Raw genomic sequence first — 25,516 nt, 5'->3', positions numbered from 1 at the left:
AGCAAAATGTATACAGGAAGACAAAGGAAATCAAAGGCGCAGCCTGGAAGAAGTTCTTCGTTGCTGTAAATAACTACAAAACAAAGTGGATCACTAAAAATGCTTATAGAACTCTTGGTGTTGAAGTTAACTGGTTAATATCTTGAGGTTCAATGTCAGAAAGAGGGGATTTTTTCTGTTCCTTTTTCCAGCTTAACAGCAGACCTCAATGAAGTGGGGAGTTTACCATAGCATTTTGAAATAAGGAAACCATCACACAATTAGAATAAACTGAGGGGAAAAAAAAATCAGAGGGTTCAGAAAATAATGTCAAAGCACAAGTTCCACTGAGATTTATGAATAATGAAAGTCTAAGTCTTAAGTTTTGGAGTCTGAACCTCATATGTGCTGCATCCTCGTTACTGTCTTACGTACGAAAATACTAAAACTCATTTCTTTCTTTTTCAGTGAAAATTTAAGTTGAATTTAACTAATTCAGATGATTTCAAATGCCGTACAATAACCACACGCAGATTTAACATTCAGAAAATTCCTTCCCCCATTCCTTACAAATCAAGTGACAAATGAGTTCTTTCCAAGTTCAAAAACTCTGCTATTGATACATGATCGCAAAATTAAAGAAAATGCACGTAGCACACAGTAGCACATATTAGCACAGACACGTATGAGGTAAAGCTGTATTTGAAACCTTGACTGTTAGCCCACCCCCCAATTTCCCAGATATTCTAGAAGTCCATGCCACTCAGCTGTTATGCCAAAGGCTCCTCAAACAAGAGATTGCACCAGATGGGTGAACCTATGTAGGGGAAGTCCATATTAAAATGTCACACAATGGTGGCATTTCCTTACAAGGGTCAGTGTGTATGAGGTATGAATATTACATCAGTCAAACAAATAAATCTGGAAAATAAATCAATGAAGTAGCTTGAAGATCTGCAATGGAATAAACTGACAATGACTTCACCTTGTTTTCAGCTCTCCTTTTTTTCAGTGCCCGAGATCGCCATCGAAACGTTTCCATGGTATAGTTTTGAAAGCTTTATTACCTTCCCTTTAACCCTCATCGTCAAATGATAACATTTAAAACCCTTTAGTAAAATCATATTTGGGATATTCAACTTATGACATCTACCAATCATGTTCCGATATAGCACAATAACTGTCCAATCAGAGACGAGAAAAGAGCAGGAGGCGGGCAAGTAGAGGGGGGTCATCATGTCCCTCACCTCTGTCAAGTCTTGTGTCATTTCAAGCAAAGCCACAGTGTGTATGTTCAGCACTGAGGATGGAGAGGGGGCTGAGTCACTTGTGAACGGGTGAGTTTAGCACTCAGCAAAGCTGCTGATCTGGATCGACTGTCTTGCTTGCTCTTTCGCGTCTTCTTACACCAGTCCCGCTGACAGCATTGACGTGTGTCTGTATGTTTGATCTGCCTGTGGTTTTCAGATGTAATCTGTACACATACAACTCACTCGTTCTGCCGCTTCAGGGAACCAGACAATTCGTTCTTGTCAATTTGCGGGCGTAGCCCAAGGAGGATGTGTCACTGTAAAATTTTCCCCTTAAGTGTGAACCATTGACTTTCGGGCTCAGGTCTAATAGTATTCGTCACCTTGGCACGACATGGTGTACTGCATTTGTGTACCGTAACAGTGCAGGGCAGAAGGAGGTAGATCGCTGAAGATACAGCACGGCTCACAGTGGACTTCTGTACTACTGGGCGACGGCACCTGCCTCCGCCACTTTCTCAGTTCTAGCAAGTACGTCTAGGGCGAATTTCTCTCAAAGAATTTCACCGGCGCGACCTTCTTCAATATTTTCTCCTGGCGCTATCTATGTGCAGCCGGCAGCAGAAGCTTTGGGACGTTGGGCCACACAGGTCAGTCTGGATGCGAATGTGAAGGCAGATGTCAAGTCTTAAAACCAGTAGAGAGCCTTTTATGTGAACTATGATGAAAATTTTGTTTGTCGCTTTTTCCTTCGGCTATTCAGGTTGCCGTGCAGATGGCAGCGCGTTTCCTTTTCCTTTCTGTAAAGAGGAAAACTTTACAGGGAAACAAACTAAAGTTTATGTACGAGACGTCACAGCTGTCATGGCATTTGTTTTGCACAACGTCATGTTCTAACGGTCGTAAGGATTACCCATTCGTTTACATTTATTCGTTTAGCTCATGATTTTCTCCAAAGCAGTTCACGGTGTTAAATGGCTCAATTATTTATGCATATATACAGCCGGGTAAAAACACCTGGCTCCAGAGTAGTCCAGCAAGAGGTCCAACCTGGGTCCTTTAGGCCCAAAGGCAGCAACTCTAAGACATTCATTATGACAAGCTATTGTATATATAACTATATTTATCCAGGGCAACATTTATATAGCGATTTAAGGTCCGAGAAAACAAACCGTCAGCAACATTTCTAAATGACATTCTTGGTCTCTCTGGGAATTTATTTTTATCAATCTGCTTTGAAAACATAACGGTAACAGGAAAGGGGACAAAAAGGGCAAAAACTTCAAAGATCAAAAAGTAAACAGACTACTCGTATATTTTCTCAAGCCTATTTCAAATTTTGCCACAGTCAAAAATGGCCAAATATCTGCTCCGACCTTAGTCTTCACTTGGTAGTTCATCCTTTGAAGTTAAGGATATGATGGAATTTTTTTTTTTTTTTGTCCTGTATCAATATCTGAGTACCTCCACAGACATCCGACACGCGCATTGTTTTCCGTTTCACAAAATAAGAGCTGATCTCCTTCAGGGTTTTAGACATATATATCCAAATCCTTTGACATTTAAAAACAATGGAATGAGTCTTACTAATATTCTTAGTTTATGTTGACTAACTTTTTTCCACTTTTTTCATACACAAGACAGAATGTATGTCATGTGCTATGTATGCTGGAAATCAGCTTATTGCCACCTATCACCCAGTTAAAGTATTTTCATAGATGATGTGGTCCAAATCAGACTGCATGTGGTTCTATGTTTCGTTATGTGTGTCACACAAAGACAGAGTTTAAAAATAGCTGAAATTATTAACCTAGGCATACCTGATTCACCATAGTTAAATTATGGTTTGGTTGAAGAGTATGAAAAGTCACTGCAAATTACAGAAATGAGCTTTAACCACGAAACTGAATCATTTGTATGACTGTTTCAACCCTGCGAGTATGCTGTTACATTTTGAGAGACGATATAAAAACTGCAGGTAAGCATACAGTGCTGAGTGCAGATTTTGTATGTGAGCACATACAACGCCTGTAGAGATGCACTTTGTGCAGATACACGGACACATGGAACTGACAACATCAAAGCCTCTTCTCAGGTTGTAGATTCTATGGTAAGATAGATTTAGTAAAGTAACTGCAGCGGAATTGAGTACATTTTCTTCTTTTCTGCCTTGTCCCAGATACAGGGCAAGAAAGGCAATTTTAAAATAACACCAAAGCATTTCATAAGCCAAAGCGTCACTTTGTCAAAGGTCAGAGAGTCTATCACAAGTGAATGTCATCACTATCAGAAGGACACATAAGAAAGAGGAACAGAGAGTCCTGACACACTTTAAATGAAAACGGTATTGATTTTTTTTTTTTTTTTTAAATAATCTGGAAAAACATGTCAAGTTTGCCATATGATGTAATGAGGTGGTAAGGGAGTTTTTAAAACAATGTACAGTGACTGCGGTTAAATGAGCGTCTGAACACTGCGCTGAACACTGGTGAGTAACATTCTTTGAATGTGCCGGTCTTTTACTTTATTCGACACATTAGGAATTTTACACAACAGAGCAGAATTTGTCCTGTAACACAAATTTTAGAAAATCACAGGATAAGGTGTCGATGACACAGTTTTCATCAGTCCAATATGCAAACAGGCATTAGTACTACTGATATGTGGAATAAGGTTATTTCCATTATTTGTTTAGCAGATGTTGTTATCCAAGTGTCTCATTATCTTATTAAAGCAATAAAGAACCAAGAGAACGGCAGCTTTACTTTAATTCACAATAATTGACTCAAAAGAGCAATTCCTACAGCATTTTACACTAATTTTACACAAGAATTACTAATCCTACAGTAATTTTACACCATTCTCACAATTTCTACAATGTAGAAAGGTAACAAGCGGAACTGAATAGCAATCAAATGCAACACCGGATCAAGAAATATTTCAGGCATTAATCAACTTTGAACTTTTTGTACTTATGTGGCAGAAATGTAATCTTTGCAAAAATTCAAATACTTAATATTTTATACAGTACAGATAACTAATTGTTATGGCATTAAGTGAAAACACACACACACAAGCTCTGTAGTGGAGAAAGCTTTGTTATTTCTCGACAACTAAATGAAAAATGTGTTCTGCATGTGACCAATTGTCCATCGTTGCATATGCATGATTATGCTTTATTGTTCATAGTAGTATCACGTAAATTTCGTGCACAGTATTGTGTCCTCTTGGATTACAATGCAAAGTTTGTCTTACAGAAATGCAATTAAATTCACTGTGACCGGCTGTATGTTGCACAGAAAAATGCACATTAATTTCCACACAACATCCAGAAGGCAGCAGTGATAGATCCAGCAGTTATGAGGAAAAACTGAGGAACCGGAGCGAAAAGCTGAAGGCTCAACTCCTGCCCTTACGCTGCTGCACAAGATAATCTGAATTACTTCCGCTCATATCAATATTCAGCGATATAAACTGGGAGATTATTTCAGCAGCTGCTACGCATAACAAACACCAATGACGACTGTATAAGTTCACGCATCCGAGTACAGGTTTATTACTAACTTCATGCACTCACACAGTTTCCAGGTGTAAAAGAGTAAAAGATCACTGTAATACTTGGTGTGAAAAAGGCTTTCACATAAATCATGCTTTCGTTAGCTGGAAAGCCTATTTTTCACAAGCCTGAGTGACAATTTCACACGAGAACACTGAGAGGTGACCCAGGTCTCTAGTTGACTGTTCTTGCAGGCACTTCGGCAGAAATTTCTATTTTGACTGTTTCATTTGAGTTGATGCGACTCGCTGTCTCCGAATGATGCGGATACCCATCTCATGTCTCTCGCACTTGGTGGAAGAAAGCAGTCGCAAATCTCTGTACACGTTAGATTTGTTTTAGATTGTGTAGTTAGTTTTACAGTATACAAACACATTTAGCCAATAATGGTTAAGGCGAGGGAGCAGCAAGATGACAGAAATTTCATGTAACTTCTTCATTTGTAGCAAATATAATGTGTGCCGCACTCATCTTTACAGATATACATGAATCATCGTGTGGCTGTGGGATAATGTACTTAGTTGTATTGGAAAAAATGGTTCATGCGATAAAAAAGCCGGCGCTGACTTTTGCAAAAATAGGCCTGTTACATAAATGTATTTACATAAATGATTCTGCATTTAAGAATCACGTGTCTGTATCTAAGTCTCTCTTTCTCTTAATGTAATGCACACATAGTATTTTCTACGAGCTGTACAGTACGTCGCTTTGGAGAAAAGCGTCGGCTAAATGAATACATGTAAATAAGTGTAAATGATGTGATTTTGCTCACGTTGACACACAAAAAAGTAAAGCAGTATTCACAAGCAATGTACTGCCTGTAAAGTGACAAAAGGACACAAGTCCTTAGAGGACCTGGCAAGTTCACTTCTGCGAACGCGGTGGGAAATATTGAATGCGGACAGGCATCGCGTGAACCTTTATTCACACGGATAAGAAGTCCAGTAGCTACATTCCACATCTGGCCACCCCAAAACAGAGATCTTTAACAATTTGTAAATTTGCCTTGAGGTGGGACAGGTAACACGACGTGACAGATTTGTCAATGATAGAAGACGATGCTCTATCATTTGTCCTCTTACTGTTCACGTCATACTGAGTCGTCTTTGCTACGATATTGTCTTTTTTCATTTTTCCATTTGTTTGTCCGTATGTACTTGAGTGAATGTAATTACTTATTCACTTCCAGCATGATTTTGTTGTCTCTCTCATGGCATCGTTCCTCCACCCCTACGTTGTTTGATAGATGCCTTGTGCTTGTAGCCTTGTGCACTTCCATTCAGGATTAATAAACTTCCATCTGTGGTCTGTCCATCGCAATGATGAGATCCCACATCATGAGACCACATACGCGGGTTGCTGCATTGCGGCAATTTAGCCTGCAATGGAGTGAAGCTTAAAGAATCAAAGACAGGCTGATCGCACTATTATTTTAGTCATGAACTGTCACTGACTGCACATTGTGAGTTGGTCTTCCGAGAGTGAAACCGGCTGACATCTCCTGCCCCATGGCTGAGTGCCGACGTGTATGCGTGTGCATCTGCCCTCGTAAGCCTCAGTTCCAGTAATCACAGCAACATATGCCGTCATATCAGTTCTGCTACTTTCCTTCTCGTCGGCCCCATCGCTAGCAGACTGAGGAGGAGTGGACGTGCATCACTTGGGTCTCTTTGCATTCTCCTCTGCATTGTGCAGCAGGCTAAGACAGACGCACGGGTTTCATATCAGATTTCTGATTTTAGTATCTCACTGTTTTCAAATGCACATTCGGCATCTTGACCCAAGGAAATTGCAGACTACATCGCCTACTCTTTCCCTTACGCCTGTTTGTACCACTAGTTTGACAGGAGGCCCGCTTTGAGGCCTTGGCTCCACTGCTTGGAGCCATTAGCTGCTCTATATTCTTCTCTCTTCCAATTATTTATAATATACTCTACGTAGGTTTGTGTGTATGTAAATTGACTGTGTGCACATTATATATACATGACTAACGAGGCTTACATCGCCGCAGCACCACAGTCACCGTAGACCTTAAACAGAATGCCGGCACAATCTCATAACCTGCCAGTAGTGTCACATCTGAAACTTTAACAACGGACACAAAGCACTGAATAACTGTTTAATAAGGAAGTCTGAGAATTCATTTGGTCCACCAGTCTGAGCATGTACTGCGGTATTACCTCATTTTGATGCCGACTAGCAATCCCTCAGGAGACGAAACAAGGTCAGCGATACGATTTTATTATTGACGGCATCATGAATGACAACCACTACAGCTGCCTGTTTTAACCAAGATGCTGTATCAAAACCATTGTTGTTGTTTGTTGATCAAAAAGGCAAGAAGGCTCATTGCAAGGATTGCGAGTACTCCTGGCATTAGTCATGGTTTCATATTATGAGGAGGTTTGTGGCTTCGGTGTGCGCACTTGTAACCTGAATTACGAATTTGACACAAACCTCCCTTCCAACCTTCCACTCAAGTCTACGGACTTCCGTAACAGCATTTCACTGGGATACAGCAACAGTCACTTCACTGTACCGCTTTTTAATGCCTCAGTTAAAGGGTATCCAAGTACTAATAATCATATTACTACTGCTACTACGAATAGGCAAAGCAGTAAAACGGTAAAAACACAAAAGACATAGAAGTTGTAAGAAACAGTACAATGCAGCACCGAAAGGCCTAGGGAAAAGTAAAGGCATACTTTAAAACTATAACTATGACTTTTAAACTAAACCATAAGTTTGCAAAAGCTTAAGTATTGAACTGCAAACAGGCTTTGGGAAAACAGGCAATGTAGTGAGTTCTGTTTTCAAAATGGATGAATTCTTTTTTTTTTTTTTTTTTTAATACCTGTGTCGGTGGGGGGGAGTTTACTTCAAAAATCTTGAACATTTTTTGAAAATGTTTACTTCAAAAGTCCCATGAAATGTCAAAATATATCATTCTGAAGTGTGTTTATTCACAGTATATTAAAGTCCTTTTCGGTAAAGTGTATAACTGTGTAAAAGCAAAGCAAAGCTAAAATCTGCTCCTGCTTACTAAATACTGTAGGGCAGCATTTTTATTTTCTTGAGCAGTTCTGGGTCCTCCTTGTGTTACCGCGGTAGAGAAACAGAGAGGCAAACTATCCGAGCAGCAGATGGGCAAAAGCTAAGAGTCACCCAGGCATGGGGCGCGCTGTAGTTTCAGCTCAATGCCAAGAGGAATTAGGTGGAACTTAGCTCCTGGTTAAAAGCTGTGTATGTAGTTTTGCAAATAGGAGTTGCAGTGTTTGACCTCAAAATCAGTACTGCCAACATGAAAAATTACTGACTAAACCGTACTTCTGCGCTTTAGCTATCCTAGGTTTAAATATAGTATGTTTCGATTTACCTCTATTTAATTTTGTTTTTAATTCAGATTCAACAAGTACCATCACAATAATTTGGTCAGTTGATGCAATAATGACATAATAATGGTCTTGTGCTGAAGATGATCACTCGGTCATAGAAATTTATATACAAACTTATTCGTTTATTTGCATGTACATCAGACTTAAAACATACAGCACAAGTGTTCTTATATACACACTGTCACTATATATATATAGTATGCCTTTTTCCTCCACAGATTACTGTTAAAATTCATATTTCAGTAGAAAGAGCAAAAAAAACATTTCATCTCAGTGTTTCAGTCTTTGCCACCTTTACGTTTATTGCTGTAAACTATTGTCTGAGCCAGAAACTTCCCTACGAATCAGTGAATCTCTACGCCACTGATTCAAGAGTCATGAATCGATACTGTAAGACTGTTACGCAATGTTCTGTTTCTCTGTTCTCCGTTTTGTAAAAATGCAGGTATCATTAGTGAAAATGTACCATGAATCAAGGACACTACAATCGCAGGAGGCTGAGTGAGCTACAGCTAATTTCACATTGCAGTGTTACAATCTGAGCCATGAAAAAAAAATAAAAATTTAAAGATTAACCACACAAAACCTTAAAACTGACTGGCAAGTGTTAACTGAGAAACAGCAGAAATTCACGTACAGTGCAAAAGTTGTTGCTACACAGTAGTACACAGTACTACCGGAGATTCTTTATATGTAGACATGGCGTTGAACGGTGGCACTGTTTTGGTGGTGCACATCACATGAGTAGCTGCTCATAGCACTGAGTCAGATGGGAAATACATAGGTGATCATGACAGATGGTAGGATACAAATTTAGGAGCTCAGGGGAGGACCGAGTCCAAAAGAGATGTATTTTGAGATCTTTGAAGTTGAAAGGGATTTAACAGTTCTGATGGAGAGAAGGAACTCATTGCATCACATTGGTGCCAAAAATGAGAACCTGTGGACTTTTGATTTTATACCTCCTGTCACCACATTGCGAGACTCTACAACCAAATCTAAATGTACATGCTCTAAGATGAAAAAAGCCTGAATATCTTAAAGTAGAGCATTTTCTAGATGAATTGCTTAATTTTCCTGGGGGGGAGTGGGGATGACAAAAACTTAAAATCAGATGTTCATATTGAATGCCTTTCTATGAACTAGATTATGCCCTACTAGCTGATGGAAACAATAGATTTTCAATCTAGGTCTGTCACTGGAAAAAAGCAATACAAGACTGGAACGGGTTTTAACAAATGAATGGCACACGCCTACCCCTCTTGTTCTAAATGAGGACCCAGGGCAGTAATGTCTCATTGATATGTGCCAGTGTTTCTCCCTTGCCACTGCATACATTTATGATTAAAATGTAGAGATAAGCCCTGCACAACACCGCCATTTTTTAAATCTTTTTTTTTTTCTTCCCAAGAGAACGTAAAAACAATTACAGAAATGAACTGTTTAACCCAAAACAGAGGCAGTAAAACTGCATCATTACCACACCTGAAACTCAATAATTCTTTAAACATTTATGAATATTACAAATACAAAATATTAAATGGAAATGTTCATTAAAGCCAAATATCTTCTTTTAACCATGAATGTATTAACAAGATATTAACACTGGTAATGGATAAATTGATGATGCAATCAGTTTATCTTGACAAAATTTAAAAAAAAAAAAACAAAAATACCTGGGCTGCTGAAATAATCAGCAAAAAATATATTTCACAGGCTAGCAAGAAAACAAAACGATAGCTAGTTGGTTTGTTACTTAATTATTATGCACTTCACTGATCTGGTGCACGGAAGTACAGAATTCATAGTGAGACCTAAAATACAGGACTGGGTCTGAGTAATTTCCTATGATTAATCAAGCTTTTTTTTTTTTTTTTTTTTTTAAACAGAAACGTGTTGTGTGCTTCTGAAGACATACTATTTCCCTGAGACTTGATAATTACTTAATGGAATTAAAGACTGCTACTACTACTACTCCTCTGTGAGCACAAGGTAAAGTGGTTTGCAACATAGTGGCCTTTGCCAGACACCAGCCTTTCCCTTGATCCCCCATGTCTCTGTCTCCAACAGGTTGAATGGAGATCTCTCACTTGGCATTTAAATTGAGTCCTTCTCTTGTCTCCGCCGCTCTCTACCAGCTCTCCTACTCACACAAGGCCTTAAAATGACGGTCCAGCTCCACAACCAGCAGTACTCATGCTTCCTGCACCAAGCTAACAAGCTGAGGCAGTTAGGTGCCTTTTGCGACACAGTCATCGTGGTGGAGAGCCAGACTTTCAGAGCGCACAGCCTGCTTCTAGCTTGTGCCAGTAAGAAGCTGGAGAATGTCCTCTCCAGTCGACAGCATGGCCAGCAGTACCACTGCACCCTGGACCTGCTCTCCTCCCGCACCTTCCAGCAGATCCTTGACTATGTCTACACAGAAACCCTAGAGGTCTCCACTGAAGACCTGCATGGACTCTTCAAGGCAGCCCAGCTCCTCGAGATGCACCAGCTCGGGGAGCAATGCCGCGCTCAGCTTGAAACCCTGAACTCAGCACCAGACGCGTGTCAGGAAGAGGCAGGTGCAGCACAGCAGGCACCCCTTGACATGCTCCAGGGCAGTCCATCACGCGAAGAGCAATCTGACCTCGAGGTTATAGAGCGTTCTTCGAGTCCTCCCCACCACCTCAAAAACCCAAGGCCAGACAGCACCCTGCTTGTGGCCGTGCCTCCCAGGGTAAGTGTGATCGCCAGCACTGCCCAGGGAGCACTCAAACCCACCCCCTCCAGGTCACCCAGACTGGGATGGCACCCGATCCCTTCTTCTCCAAGAATGGCCCTGACCAGCACTGATTTCATGGCCCTTCGCACCCTCCATCCTTCAGAGCACTTGGTGGCATGTCCCTTCCCCGTCCCCACTCCAGTATATCCCCTCTTCTCCCCCTCCGGCCTGCCCCAAAGCCACCACAGCTCCATCATGGGCTATGCTGGGATCCTCCACCCTTTTCACCACGCCCTCATCCCAGGGTCACGGGAGCTGGACGTGTCCGTCAAGCACAACCTGCAGAGAAAGAGCGGCTTGATGGATGCAGCGCTGATGGGCAGCATGCCGGAAGAGGAAAAAAGGTGAGGCTCAAACCGTGGTAAGAAAAGACCTTTCTGGGCTTGTATCAGTGTCACCTTCTGATGGGCTGTTGATTCATATTCCCACTTACAGCAGAACTGAGAATCTCCCTCATTTGCCTAAAGGCTAAAGAGGAGTGTGACTCACAGGTGTGTGTGAGTGAAAGTGTTTCCCTGCCGTACTTTCCCAGGTTCATAGTTTCCCATGTCTCAGTTTACCCACCTGTCCTAATCATCAGAACACAGGCTATGGAAAACATCCTGTGTTCTGGCTGCCTTGGTTCACTTCAGTCTATTTTTTTGTTTTAACCTTTTACGCTGTCATCAACTAAACGGCACTCATATTTGTCAATCCAACACAAAGAAGAAAAACTCGACTGGAGAAGACAAGCAATAGAAGAAGGAAGAAAAAAAAAAAAAAAAAGAAAAGACTAACAATTGGATGCAAAAACCATTTCCAGGCTGGCAAAACTATTTTTCTTTAAATTAAATGTGCTTTGCTTCTCTGGAAGCAGAATTGTCATGGATCTAAATTTAAGGCGATCGGGTTTTCATTCAGGCAAATGCCGGTCCCACCGCGGTCACACATCAACACGTCCCATGAGATGTCAGATACACTTTGGTGAACAAGGGACAACGCAAGTGCTTTCCGCACGCGGGTGCAGAGAGAGGACAATAGAAGCAGCTTCATGGGGAGGGGGGGGGGGTGTTGTTGTACAGTAGCTATTAGCATACGGGCACTCGGGGGGGTTTCCCCCTGTTTCTCCCATCCGTTGCTTGCAGGTACATGAAAGGCACCTGGGTCCACCCACTGATCAGCAACACACTGTTTCGTTCTCGTTCTTAGACACTGTCTACAGATTCCCCCTGCAACCTGGTGACATACATCCAACTCAAACTATCATATTTTCCTTCTCTGGGTTCATCTGCATCCGGTCCTTCTAGGCCCCCCAACCCCACACACTCCCTTCCCAACTGTCCGTTCAAGACTTGCGAGAAAAAACTAAAGCGCAATATGCTTCTAAACTTGGAATCATTTGTTCAGCTCCCCCCCCCAAGTTTGTCAAGTCTTGAAAAGGAGCTGAACTCTGCGGTGCAGCACTCCCTTTCCCGTCCTTGGCCCCACACCCAGTGGTCCTCCCTTAGATCTTTATTGACGTCATCCTTCTGAACGGTGTTGGCAGAGAGCTCTGCTTACTTCCTGTCGCTTACAGAAATGAGAACTCGCACGCCTTTTGTTTCTCTCTCACTGAAAGATGCGTAAAGCAGAAATCAAAGACTACACGAGCAGAAGTGCTTTGTAAGATAGGGCAATTTTTATTACACACAAGAAGAGGAAAACGTGTAGTTGGCCGTGACACCATATCGTACACCCGATACGTGCAGCCGCATTCTCATTCAATCGTCATAGGAGCGCCAATTAAACTGCAGTCTTAGCAGTTTTCTGTGCTGAAACAGGATATGCTCTGTACTTTAAAGAAAATACTCATTAAATACTCATTTTTTTGGTTTCATTTAGTTTCGGGAGGCCAACGACTTACACAATCAAACGGTCCATACCACGTGCCGTTTTAGCTAAAACGTAACGTAAAATGTTCATTTACTTTAGTTCTGTGAAATGGGCAACATTTTAACCCATGAATCTTTTTAAGCTCTTAAAAAGAAACCTCTACACTTTTCCCCACGTAAGAATTCTTTAAACTCTTCATCTCGTGGCCTGGGTTTACTGGAATTCTTGTTCCCGGCAGCGTGAATCTGAATGAACCTGAGACGTATCCAGCAAACGCGTCCTCGGGTGCTGCAACCGAAGCGATGCGGCTGTGGTGAGAGTGAGAAAATGACGGACAGCGAGCGCAGGGGATGATGGCAACGTTCAGAAATGCAGAAATGCGTTCACACCGTCCATGTCGGTGTCACAAATTGCGTTTACCAAGAAGCATACGTGTTCAGACATAAACCACAAAACCACTACACATTTCAAAGACATCATTACAGCTAAAAAGTAACACATCTATTGGATGTAGCCCCGCTGTCATCATGGCATTTGGTCAAAGATCCTAGTGCTGCTTTGAGTTACTTCAACACAGCACGACACGCAGTCGAAATGACAGTCGGTTGACACAGCGAACTTCAAGAAAAACTAAAGAGATTGACTAAACGTTTATTGGCGCCGTGTCTTAACTTGCAAGCAGGGAGAGGAGGAAGTGGAACAGGGGACCCTTATTTTCACTAAAGTGCTTCTCCTTGCTCTCCAGGAAGCTTCAAGAACGCATCGACAAGCGGTTCCACTGTCGGCCACACGGCAAAGAGTTCCTGGACAGCCATCGTCTGCAGATGCATGCTGGGGTTGCCTCCGGTAATATCAATCTCCTGCAGAGTCACTTCATTATGTGGACCCTGTGGTGCAGTGCGTTCGCTTTCAATTGTCCCATTCCATTTCTCATCACACGAGTGCACTGTTTCCCACAATTTCCCAAATACCGTCGCCTGACTTCCAACCCTCTGTGAGCCCTCACCAAATTATCTAAATTCCTGAAGAAATTAACAACCTCCATATTCAGGGGCACCGATTTTTCCACAGGACGGTAACTTTGAGTGTGTGTCAATAAAAGTACAGTGTAGAGGCAGCAGGTAGCAGGTAGTGGTTAGAGCTACTGCCTGCGGACCGAGACACTGTAGGTTTGAACCACATTTTCTGCTGTAGTACTCCCGAGCAAGGTGCTTACCCTCAACCGCTCCGGTATCGCCAAGCTGTATCGATGAGTAAACAGCTGTAGGCAGCTGAACGCTAAGGAGCTTTGGAGAAAAGCGTCAGCTAAACGAGTAAACGTAGATGTGTTACGCAAGCGCAACGGAGGTACACTGAAGCTCAGTGAAGGAGAGCACAGTGTTGCAGTCATGAGTGTGGTTACCAGGCGGAACGAACAGCATGTTCTGCAACGGGCCAGCGGTTTTGGTGCTCTGCCAGAGGGGGAGAAGAAAAAAAAGAAAAAAAAAAGAAAAGAGAGCTGACTTTTTGTTTCCCTCTAATTTCACTTTAAATTCAGCTTCAGATACAAGGAATCTGCCTTGGCTACAGTGAGACTGTCGGTAACACGTACAGTGTCTGATGTACTGATGCTTATCTGCACCGGACTGAGCGTGCAGACAAGCAAGAGGTGAATCATGCACGCCAACCGTTGTCAAATGATGCTGGCAAGCAAGCCTTGCTTACACGAAGCAAGAGGAAATGCATAAATACGAAGTTCAGTTCAAGTGTATCCTGCGGGGGAAGGGAGAGGATAGCGCCTCCACACAACCAGAGCTTGTATTTATAGCATTAATTTCTATAAATAAATAGCAGGCTCTTTCCGATCATTACGATCAGCCTCACCGGTCCCGATTATTTCACGAGGTTGTCAGTGGGTGTTGCTCTAGCCTGTTAAAGTCCGGCAGAGGAGGTCACAGCAGTGTCCAGTAATGGGTTAAACTCTTCCAGGTAGCGCCGACATGCAGGAGCTTTGCGTGCTGTGGCTGTGCATCTCCTCTCTGTGCAGCATCCGGTGTACACTATTCTGGCCTCACGTATGGCCAGCTCTGAGTTAGAGGTGTCAAGTCCATAGGCTCAAAAAGAAAAAAAAAACACCCTTCAAAATCACACCTGCAGCTATCGTGAAAGTGCTCAGAGGTGCTCCACCGGCCCAGAAATGTCAAAAGTTTTTTTTTTCATCTGATAAGCTAATGAAGCTGCAGAGACAGGTTGCCTGCAGTATGGACAGCCTTCAAGGTGAGAAAGACTTGTGAGCCGTGCAGTGGGCAGGTCCCAGCAACACACCTGAGATTCCCAAAAGGCCATTTTTTTTTTTTTTTTTAAAACATGGTTTAGGTTGGTGTTACTTATAAGCAGTAGCAACGGCGAACGCTGCAGAATACCGGCATGTGCAAGCGCTTTGTCGCGCGGTGTATCGTTTATACTCATTTATTCACTCAGCGGACACTTTTCGCCAAAGCAGCTAACAATGATCATTAACGAGTATTTAGATGACACCTTTATCCAAGGTGGCGTACAGTACTGGACACACGGCACTAAACTCCCTACAGTCATTCACCCATCTATACACCTGAGTAGAGGTAACACACACACACACACACACACACACACACACACACACACACACAACTGGCCATTCAGAGTAATCAGTTCACCTGAAACACATGTCTTTGGAGTTCTGGAGGAAACCAGAGCACCCAGAGAAACCTACGTGTGCGCAGGGAAACTCCACACAGAGCATGCAGGCGTTGAACCCTTGTCTAATCGCACAGCGCAAACGCTACCTCCCCCTTTACCATTCCTGTCCAAAAATGTTCAATTTTCAAAGCATTTCCAAAACAAAAGACCGCTGGAAATGCTTTCCATCCATGCAGCTTTTGCAGGCTGCCTTGCAGCAGCTGTGAAAGCCATGACGTGACTACGGAAAAGAAGCGCGCCATTTTTACATCTAAAAGCGGGCTGAGGATGTATGTCCAATATTTTAAATATGGAACCTGATATGATGACATGTCTCAGGCCATACCGCACTAAGCTATGCGGAGCTTCTTCGCACGTCAGCTTTCGTTCTCCACCTTCCTACAGCCGTGGATAACGCTTTGGGCCTTAAATGAAAACCCAAGTCAAGAGTGATACAGTTTATCTGGCTGGTTTTGTGGGTGCAAAGCAAACACAAACAGACAAACCAAACCGCATCCTTTCTGTAGCTATTTATCTGATTGGTTTCAGAAGCACGTAGTTGTATGGGCCCTTTGTACTATACAGTGAGTTACTGTACAGTGGGCGGCTTCTGACTGCGACTCTGGCATGTAGTCTAAGAGACAGACATCAAACACGTCCAATGTACACGACAGAACAAATTAGTCCCGTGAAGAGACGTCACGGGTGGTGCTTGACATGATGTGTCGCAGCGTAAGATCCAACAGGTCCACAGCAATGAGTGATAACATATGATCGGCTTCAATCTCATTCACAGCGAGTTGTTGCGAAGAGATGAAGAGGCAAGGACTCATTGTTCAAAGATGGTGCAAAGATAGCAGTTCTCATTTGTGGAAAACAAATAGCCGGGTTGTTTTTGCGGTCCTCTGCAAAGTGCTCGAAGACAAACTGCACGTAACCCTTTTTGCTTTTTTTAAAACCCAGACAAAGTCCACCACGGTAAAGCAGTAACGGTCAGCAACCTTTACTGCTGCCTGTGGTAACCCTAACAATATTCTTACTGGTGGTCAACATGTACAGATGTCCACAATAAGAGCCTTTGGTAAATTTACCCACGACGGTAACGGCTTTAAAGCAACACACAGGCTGTTTTAAATAACTTGGGAACCTGTGCCTGGGCAACATACTCTGTGCAAAGTGCAAACTGCAGGTTTTTTTTTGGTTATTCTTTGCATGAGTGTGGTTACCTCAGTGTTGGTCTACAAGGAAAAAAGTGTGATGAGTGTTTGAGTTAGCTAACCATGGTCCTTGTGTCAGGTTACAAAGCGCGTAAGAAAGAAATTACACATAGTTTCTGTAGTTCTCTGCACATACAATACCTCCAACGTGCTCTTTAGAAGATGAACCTTTTCCACACAGCGCTCCTCCTGGAGAGGAAATAACTTTAAATTAGCCATTGTCAAAACATTAAGTAATACCTTGCATGCAAACACACACACACACACACACACACACACAGTTAACTGGCAAGATTTACCCTAGAGTGGAAGTGAAACCAGTAGTGTCTTTTGTGCTCCACAGAAGCCCCCCGTTCCCTAATGGTAACCCCCAACCAACCCCCCATGACTATGTTTAGTAACCCACATCACCCTTTCTGCCATCCCCTGCTGTACCTGCTCCTTGGCAGAAACCCCGGTAGCCAGGCGCCCCCCAGAGGCTGCCAATCTTTCCACAGCACAGCCTGGGGCCATGTGTGCGCCAGTGGACCCCCCCACCCGGCATACTACCCCTTGTAGGCACCAGAGATCACACACAGGTACCTCCTTTTCAGCTAAGAAGAGAACACCTCAAGCAAGCGCTAAAGCACTAATGGGAACATGGAGTAGAAAGCTTTTAAAGAAAGAAAGAAAAAAAAAAAAAAAAACTGCTGAAGGCTAACAAAAAAATGTAGAATGAGAAGGGCCTACAGAGGGCAGCTCCAAAATGACCGTTTGAAACACATTTGCGCCACGTGTCATTTTCACATAGTATTCGTCTCAGTACAACGTCCAGCGGATCCTTCAGCACTCTTCACCGTTTAGCTTCGAGACCCCCGTGCACGATACCGCACTGCTTTTGCGGTATAAGGTACTGCATTGGTTCTAGCCGCATGTAAGCTGCGTAGAAAACCCGGCAGTACGAGCGGTTTACTCCACGTTAATGGAGAAGCCATGTTGAAATAAAGACGTTATTCAAGCCAATCCCGACACAGACGTGTATCCACATTCATGTTAACGTCATCTTCCTCATGTTTCCCCGCCTTCTTTCCCTCCTTCCTCCGTCCTGTACCTCTTGACCTTTTCCCCACCATCTCCCCCAGGCCCCGGCGAGGTGCCACTGGGCTGCAAGCATTGCGGTCGCTACTTCCGTGACGAGAGCGCCCTGCGCTCGCACCGGCGCGTGCACAGCGGCGAGAAGCCTTACCAGTGTGAGCGCTGCCCCAAAAGGTTCAGCCTCAAGCACCAGCTGGACACGCACCACCGGGTGCACACCGGTACCGACCGAGCGTCCGTCTCCTCGCGCTTGCACGGGCCCTGCCGCATCTTGCTACGCTTTTAACTCCCAACCCCCCTTCCCCGGGTTCTGTGTCTCGCCCTGCTGTAGCTTCCAGATCAAAGCTGTCTCACTGACATCGCTTCCTGTGGCTCTGCCTCACTGCTGTCTGCATCCTGTGCTTCAAGAGCAAAGCTTCGCCCACCCGGACCCCAACATCTCCTTCTCTTGCGACCAGGAGAGAAGCCATTCGAGTGCCGCATCTGCGGACAGCGTTCGCGCGACTACTCGGCCATGATCAAGCACTTGCGCACCCACGGCGGCGCCGCGCCCTACCAGTGCACCGCCTGCCTGGAGTTCTGCAGCAGCCTGGCCGCCATGCAGAAGCATGTCAAGACTCACCCGGCCAAGGACTTCCCTCTAGACTGGAGCATCAACAGCACCTACCTTTACAACTGCCACAGCTGAGGCCGAGACGCCAGCCGCCCGACGCTCGCGAGGCATTTCACCGCAACGGCCTCAGTTTACCACACAGCCAAGTGCCACGTACCAACTGTGCGGGACCGCAGAATAAAAACACAAAGTGACTCTCGTGCTCACATTCTACGGCCGACCAGACATTGTGTAGATACCTTTTTTTCCCCCCCAGATACAGCAACAATTGCAGCAAGAGAAAAGGAAAGGCATGAAACTTAAGAAACCCCACCATTACGGAAAGACACAAACATGTATGTTTTCACTCATCAAGGGAGACACACACACACAGACAATATTTTGCTGGATCTCAACTCTACAGCCTCTCATTTTGCGGAGAGGTTATGTACGAGCATTAAAAGGTCCAGGCAGACAGTGTGTGAGGACAAGAGCGCCTAGGAGGCGCTGCGCTGGCGACACCAACCCGTCACGTAGCGACGCAGTCTGTAAGAAAGGCCTCGTGACCACTAGGACACACACAGCTTCACAGCCACCTCTTTGCTTTGAATGTACAAGAATGTAGCAGAAATCCTCAACCACATAACACAAGTCCCACGTCCATTTGTATGTCTTAAATGTACGCACCCATTATTATGTTCTTTATTAGACTCGTACAATTTGCTGCTTTAACGGCGAAGCATCTATTTACGACACTGCTTTCAAATGACATTGCTCTATACTTTTGGAACAACAAGTGAATAACGAGTGTAAAAACTGCTTTAACTTAGTTCACGTTAACTTCGCGAGACAATGCCACGTATGAGCAGGCTCAGTATTTCTCAGTTCTAAGTCGCAGCAGTCCTGACGTTTAACTGATACCAGTACTGGGGCTTCTCGCTTCGTACCACCACCTTCGCGTGTCCGCACGAGCTGGGATTCTTTAGAAGAATACCGCCACGTTTATCTGCTTCGGCTGAAGCTCTGAAACAGGGACCGGAGCCATCGACAAGTCCCTCGCAGGGTGTTCTCCGCACGCAGTCGCGCAGAGCTCCGCGCGTCACGTCGAGCTCAGCTGCATCCGTGTACCACAGGTCGTGCTTCTCGCGTACGATCAATCTGACGGGGAGCAAAGAGGAGGCGGCATCACGAACACACCCATGTACGCACACACACTGCTCTTACTGCAGTTCCACATTTTAGTGGAATGATAACTCTTAAAACCACCTGGATCTTACTGAGATTGTCATTCATTCTAAGAATGAGTCTGTGAGTTAGGTGGTACGGTACTTTCTTTTTTTACAACTGGATGTAAAAATGTGCCCAGTCGGTAGCCAGACAAGGCAGAGGGGGCACGAGGCTTGACCCCCATTGCGGAGCGTGTGTAGATACACACGTACGTGTATACAAGCGTACGCATCACGGCGCACACAGTGAAGCAGCTCACCGTTTCCCATTACTTTATATTTTCAGCTGAATATAAAGCGCATTTGCTTGGAAATACTGTACGCATGGAAAAGTTTAGACTGCTGCCCAAGTAAATATACTGACAACGGTTAAAGTTACCAATCAGCTATTAAGGACTTCCTACTGGAATATTTCGGCTTTTTTTTGTAGCGTTTTTCCGAGAGTTACCCCAACAACTGAGTAATATGGAGTTACGAATATGAATAGTTCATGATACCATGAAATACCCCCAGTCTCTGTGAACTGTCTGCTATGTAGAACAAACAAACAATTTCCTTCCACACCCTCAGTTGTAACCCCCCCCAACTGATGCTGGTATATCAAGTGCCCTGATAACAGTACAGACTTAGAAAAACTTTTTTCTTTCTTTTTTTTTGGGGGGGGGAGTAGTCAGGCAACTGACAATGTGCAAAACATGGACCTGCCGGCTTCACATTTACAAGAAACCTGACGCCGCCACGTTGTACGACGCATCGTCACTCTCTTTTTTCTAAGTAAAACTGAAATAAAAGTTTTTTTTTTTTTTTTTTTCCTGTCCTGCCACTTCTAACCCAATAAACTTTATCTGGATCCTCTTCTTGTACCCCTCCCATTACTTCTCACATCCATTCAACCACTGAAGAGAACCCCAAATGAGAGCATACATGCTAAAAAAAAAAAAAAACTACACATTACATTTAAAAGGTATTTTGTTCATCTGTTCGAATCCGGGGGGGAGAATGCACATTGTCTTCCTCTTCAGACTCAAGGGCTGACCTCACAAGCATCAGAAGGCATTCTTCAAACATCTGCCTGAACGCAAAAATGGATCATGCAAAAACTGACTATGTTTCATGGGCAGTTGAAAAGGCAATAAATGTCCTGTGGGTTCTACATTGGTCTGGCCATCTCAGGTAGGGTCCGTGGGCACTCATACGTACTGTCCCTGCTCGCAGCGCCCTTTTCTGTTGCAAACGAAGAACTGCAACTTACAGAACTGTGTAGTTAGTGCACATGGGTGTCTTTTTTTTTTTTTTTTTTTTATTTTTGAATACATGCAATGTATTCCTCTTAAACATATTTTGTATCATTGTGACAGCATGGGGGCGCAGCAGGTAGTGTTGATGCCTCACTTTGGATATAGGTTCGGATCCAGGTTCAGGCCCGACTCATTCCTGTGGAGGGTTTGCATGCATCAGGCAAAGCGCTGCTGTCTGGTGCGAGAGGACGTGGGTTCGATCCCCGTTCAGTCTGTGTGGAGTTTGCATGTTCACCCTGTGTCTGTGTGGGTGTCCTTGGGGTGCTCCTGTTCCCTCCCACAGTACAAGGGCATGGGGTTCATGGCAAACTGGTGACTTGAAGGTGCCTGTCACCTGTGTGTGAATGACTGTCATGCGATGGACTGGTTTGTGTCCAGTCCAGTCCAGGGTGCACTGTACCTACCACCCCGTGACGTGTTTCCGGGAAGGACCGCAGACCACCGGGACCCTGCGCTCCACGAGCTCTCGGTGACGGGACGGAGGCCGTTTCGTTGCTGTTTGTCGCATTACCTATCAGGGTGAGGTGTAAACTGAGGCTATGATATGACGCCAAAGCTCATAAACATACGGTAGAAGGCGACTTGTGTCTTCTGCGTGTTTTATGGCGCAAAACTAGTAATGAAAAGAGGAAAAAGGAAAGGAAAGAAAAGAGGCGCGAAGGAAGACGCGATAGCCGCGATAGGGCGCAAACAACAACAAGTGCGCAGTCCCAGCTGACGCGCTCAAATGACAAACTCACACTCGTTCCCTTCCGACAGCCGTTCCTCCTCCTGAATCTTATGGATGTCGAAGCTGCGCGCTCTCGGCGCCTTTCCGTCCTCCTCCTCTATCTCGCGCGGCTCGAGCTCTGCCAGCGCCGCGTGCTGCTGCCGCGCCTCGCACGCGCTGCACCGCGGCAGCGGCACCCGGAATGTGCTGTGGAAACGGCGCATGTCCACGCGGAAAGAGCCCCTCTCCACGGTGATGCAGGGCTCGAAGCGCGCGCCCCACTCGATCTCCGTCTCGATGTAGGACGTCTTCGCCTGGCACATCATTCCTGAAAACAACGATGTCAGCACAGTCACGTTAAACAGCTGACGAAAAGCGGAGCACAGGTCACGCGGAATTTAACTGCTGATTCCATATTTCATAACACGTTACATTACCGCGACGACGTCTGCTTACACATTAGCACGCACAACCCTTGCGCATGACTATATACAGAGTTGTCATTACCAAGTCTGACCACCAGGTGTCGGTGTTTCTTTAAAGTGAGGCTCGCGCTAGCTGTACTGTAGTGAGCGGCGCCCTGCAGTCTCACTGAGTAATTTTTCTTCTTTTTTTTTTTTTTATTAAAAGAATGATAATTGCCATACTACTGTATAAGCGGTATACGTGCAGTGTACATGCTCAAACCTTAACTGTCCTACTTATGGGACAAAAGCCGACTCCACACCTGGTAATCCGATTGTAGCTTAGATAGATGAGCCCGAGGACGATCCAAGTGCTACCACAACTAGGAAATCCGTTTTTAGAAATGAACACGTCAGCTTTGTGAACGTCGTGGCTATTCACCCACCGCACGAACATACTCTTTGCGTCTACGTCAATTTGTGCTGGCTGCAACAAGAACATTTTCTGACAAAACACATTTCTTTCCTCGTTTTATTGTGCAACTCAGTGCCGTATGAGTCGTGTGGACGCAGTATTGGTGGGGAAACAGCGTCTGTCCCTTCTGTCCATCATTGAAGGATAGCTGTTCAGAATTGCATTCACCTGCATATTACACCACATGCTGCTCGCTTCACTTTTTCTAATACTGACTGTGTAAATGTTTTAAATGCATAAATATTGCTTACACTTTAGGAGTATGATTTTTTCGGCATCCACAGTCATCTTTCCCAGTTAGCTGGCTAAGGTAACTGGGAAACCCGGCAACACAGGGCGCAAGACTGGAGGGGGAGTGGACACACCCAGGATGGGACGCCAGTCCGTCGCAAAGCACCTCAAGCAGGACTCGAACCCCGGACCCACCAGAGAGCAGGACCCGGTCCAACCCACTACGCCACTCTTCCCCCTCACACTATATCATTATACAAAATATTTATTTAACAGTACGGTCAATGATTTTCCCATACAAATGTTGACATAGTTACAAAACAAACACATCTGAACATTCCGAGACTATTTACAAGAAAGTAAAAACTGTACTTACCAGTAGCCTCTACAATACCTTCCAGGATGACTATAATCTCAAACTGCTGCCTCCTCAGTTGATCTGGCCCTATTTCCCAGAAAGGGCTGCTTGAGTCAATCGTATGCTGTATGATCTGGGGCTCCACTAGGAAGAGGCGGTCGGAGCCACTCTCGTAGCCTAGGTTGATCTCCGACTGCTCCAGTGGCAAGAACTCACCCTCGGCAGTCTGCCTTGACTTGATGAGCTTAGCTCTCACTTTGGCATCCACCATGTGGCTGTCGCGCAAGTCGCCCAGCCGGAACATGAGGCACAACTGGTCATCCCGATATGCAACAACGCAGGTGCGGCTGAACAGTAGCGTCTGCGCCCTCTTCTTGGGTCGGGAAATCTTGACAAACATACAACCCACCATGAGGGCATCTATCATGGAACCCACGATGCATTGCATCATAACCAGCAGCACCCCTTCATGGCAGGAAGGTGATACTGTGCGGGACCCATAACCAATGGTTCGCTGGGTTTCCACAGAGAACAATAGTGCAGAAATGAAACCGTCCACATTTTGATAGCAAGGCTCGTGCTCATCCTGGTTACCAGAGTGAAGCAGGTCGCCTCGCAGGTGTGCATCCAGGACGTAAAGGCCGGCAAATAAAAACCAAGTGACAGCATAGCACATCATGAAGACAAAAAGGAACCAGCGGTACTGGAGATCCACAAAGGAGGTAAAGATATCAGAGAAGAAGCGGCCCGTCTCTGAGATGTGGCCCAGATCAACCCGGCACTTTCCATCTTTTGAGACATAGCGGAGCTCCTCACGGGTCTCTGGAGGACAGGTGGGCATCTGGACAGACTCATCGTCCAGAAGTTTGCAGCGTAGCTTAGCAATCTTCTCAACCTCCTGCACTGGGGTAGAGGCAGCACTACGTGAAGGTGACCGGTTTGTCCGTTGCGGGCTGACACTCATGTTGGGGACGCTAAGCGCATGGCGGGGGCACCCGCAGGGTTGGCTACTGGATTCCCTCAAAGAGCAGCGGCGATATGGACTGGACTCAGTTTCTGCATTGATGTTGAGAGTTGGCCGCTTTCCCCGGAGGAAATAACCACGGTACGGACTGTATGGAATGTCTGTCGTGCTTTTGTGCCGACGTACCAAGGGGCGAAGTTGAGTAGCTTCGCTTAGCATGATGTCTGGTAGAGGAAGCACACCTACACTGTGGACATCTGACTGCCTTGGACTTTCCAGTAACATTGGATCCATCTGAAGACAAAATGTAAAACATTTTGTTCTGGTGAACATGAGATTTCAAAGCGGCTATCATCTGTTTTAGAAACAATATCTGTAAATAATACATTAGCTGCATCTTATACATTTCTGAAGTCCACAATGAAATGTTGAAATGTAAATTCGACTAGGATATTCAGCTGACATTTTTTCTGATCATATTTTTTCTTAAACTCGGTGCCTTCATTATAATTCAAAGAGAATTTGTTTAAATGTAGAAAAACACGTTTCATAAATTAAAAAGTGTATTTCATGCAAACTATTAGCTGAAGGTACTGTGCACAAAGAAACAAGCTAACAGCAAAGTTATTGGATTTTTATTCAGTATAATATTTTCATTGTTTAAAACACATACAAATCATCAGATGTCATAGGCAACTGTTAACCTCATTTTCAAATGTTCATGGATGTCATACAATATAAGGTTTTATTCTTTGTAGTTTTTTCTTTCCAAATATGTATTTCATCAGCCTTACTTATTTTTTCTCACCATGTATTTTAGAAGAGTTATGGTTAATTATTTAGTTTTTTTTTTTATTCAAGTAGAAACCTCAATGTGAAAGATTCATAAACTCAAACAGAAACCCATTACTTTAGATTATAGCTGTGAAGTTGATTAGTGACTTCTCTTACATTTATCAGATAGTTCTGGTGGCATACAGTGTCCCCGGCATTCTTGGCTGGCACCACAATCAGTGATTTGACTTGAGGGTTAGAGGTGGACATCCACTGGGTGTTGGAGGTGTCAGGTATTGCCCTTGGCACTTCACTGGCCTCAAGATTTGGGATTCCTCTGCCAGCAGCAGCCATTGTTCTAGAGCAGAACACAGGAAAATGAAAGGCCACCGTTCCTGGAAGTCCTACAGATGCTGATCATCCAAAACTTGAATGTAGAACAAATATTTTTCTATAGGAGGGGACTGGTTTATTAAATGATCCAGGAAATGATGAAATCCTGGACCAGAACACATGAGGCTACACCCTAAGAGGAAATAGGCTGGCCCTGCACTGCAAAGCTTGAAGTTAAAAGCAAAAACTCCGAACACGATTAGTTTAGATCTAGCGTTTCAAGCCTTCTTATAGATTTTTAATCAGTTTCATAAGTTAATTAACAAAAAGCAGATTACCTGTATTAGAGGCGCATGCTTCCAGATAAAT

The 25,516-nt window shown here is 44.3% G+C and overlaps 2 protein-coding genes across 7 annotated transcripts; one reads left to right on the top strand and one right to left on the bottom strand.

Annotated features, from left to right (window-relative positions):
• zbtb32 (zinc finger and BTB domain containing 32) lies at window positions 1-20,545 on the top strand. 6 transcript variants are annotated; one of them, XM_018745525.2, is made up of 6 exons: window positions 2-1,879; window positions 10,070-10,172; window positions 10,319-11,288; window positions 13,541-13,641; window positions 17,831-18,004; window positions 18,242-20,545. In XM_018745525.2, exons 3-6 carry the CDS (start codon window positions 10,345-10,347, stop codon window positions 18,469-18,471), a joined length of 1,449 nt encoding a protein of 482 aa, XP_018601041.1. In that variant the 5' UTR covers window positions 2-1,879; window positions 10,070-10,172; window positions 10,319-10,344; the 3' UTR covers window positions 18,472-20,545. The 6 variants fall into 6 exon arrangements, with proteins under 6 accessions (XP_018601042.1, XP_018601041.1, XP_018601038.1 ...); XM_018745522.2 differs by having other exon boundaries at window positions 3-1,879; window positions 10,251-11,288; XM_018745526.2 differs by having other exon boundaries at window positions 1-1,879; window positions 10,070-11,288; window positions 18,115-18,320.
• kcnj20 (potassium inwardly rectifying channel subfamily J member 20) lies at window positions 19,466-24,259 on the bottom strand. The gene is made up of 4 exons (XM_029260098.1): window positions 23,095-24,259; window positions 21,640-21,936; window positions 21,304-21,410; window positions 19,466-19,533 (listed from the first exon to the last, which is right to left on the bottom strand). Exons 1-4 carry the CDS (start codon window positions 24,257-24,259, stop codon window positions 19,486-19,488), a joined length of 1,617 nt encoding a protein of 538 aa, XP_029115931.1. The 3' UTR covers window positions 19,466-19,485.
• Between the last annotated feature and the right edge of the window lie 1,257 nt (window positions 24,260-25,516).

The sequence above is a fragment of the Scleropages formosus genome, chromosome 18 (assembly GCF_900964775.1).
Source record: "Scleropages formosus chromosome 18, fSclFor1.1, whole genome shotgun sequence".
Lineage (NCBI taxonomy): Eukaryota > Metazoa > Chordata > Actinopteri > Osteoglossiformes > Osteoglossidae > Scleropages > Scleropages formosus.
The sequence above is the reverse complement of the archived record's forward strand: the minus strand, read 5'-3'. Positions and strand labels throughout refer to the sequence as shown.

What these genes read in the sequence shown, in the direction of transcription:
- zbtb32 (XM_018745525.2), top strand. Translation starts at nt 10,345, where the DNA reads ATGACGGTCCAGCTCCACAACCAGCAGTACTCATGCTTCCTGCACCAA. An exon ending in ATGCCGGAAGAGGAAAAAAG is followed by an intron (nt 11,289 to 13,540) that starts GTGAGGCTCAAA and finishes CTTGCTCTCCAG; the next exon opens with GAAGCTTCAAGAACGCATCG. An exon ending in GCATGCTGGGGTTGCCTCCG is followed by an intron (nt 13,642 to 17,830) that starts GTAATATCAATC and finishes CATCTCCCCCAG; the next exon opens with GCCCCGGCGAGGTGCCACTG.
- kcnj20 (XM_029260098.1), bottom strand. Translation starts at nt 24,259, where the DNA reads ATGCTAAGCGAAGCTACTCAACTTCGCCCCTTGGTACGTCGGCACAAA. An exon ending in GCTGTCGGAAGGGAACGAGT is followed by an intron (nt 21,411 to 21,639) that starts GTGAGTTTGTCA and finishes TCACCCTGATAG; the next exon opens with GTAATGCGACAAACAGCAAC. An exon ending in CGGAAACACGTCACGGGGTG is followed by an intron (nt 19,534 to 21,303) that starts GTAGGTACAGTG and finishes GCTCCCCGTCAG; the next exon opens with ATTGATCGTACGCGAGAAGC.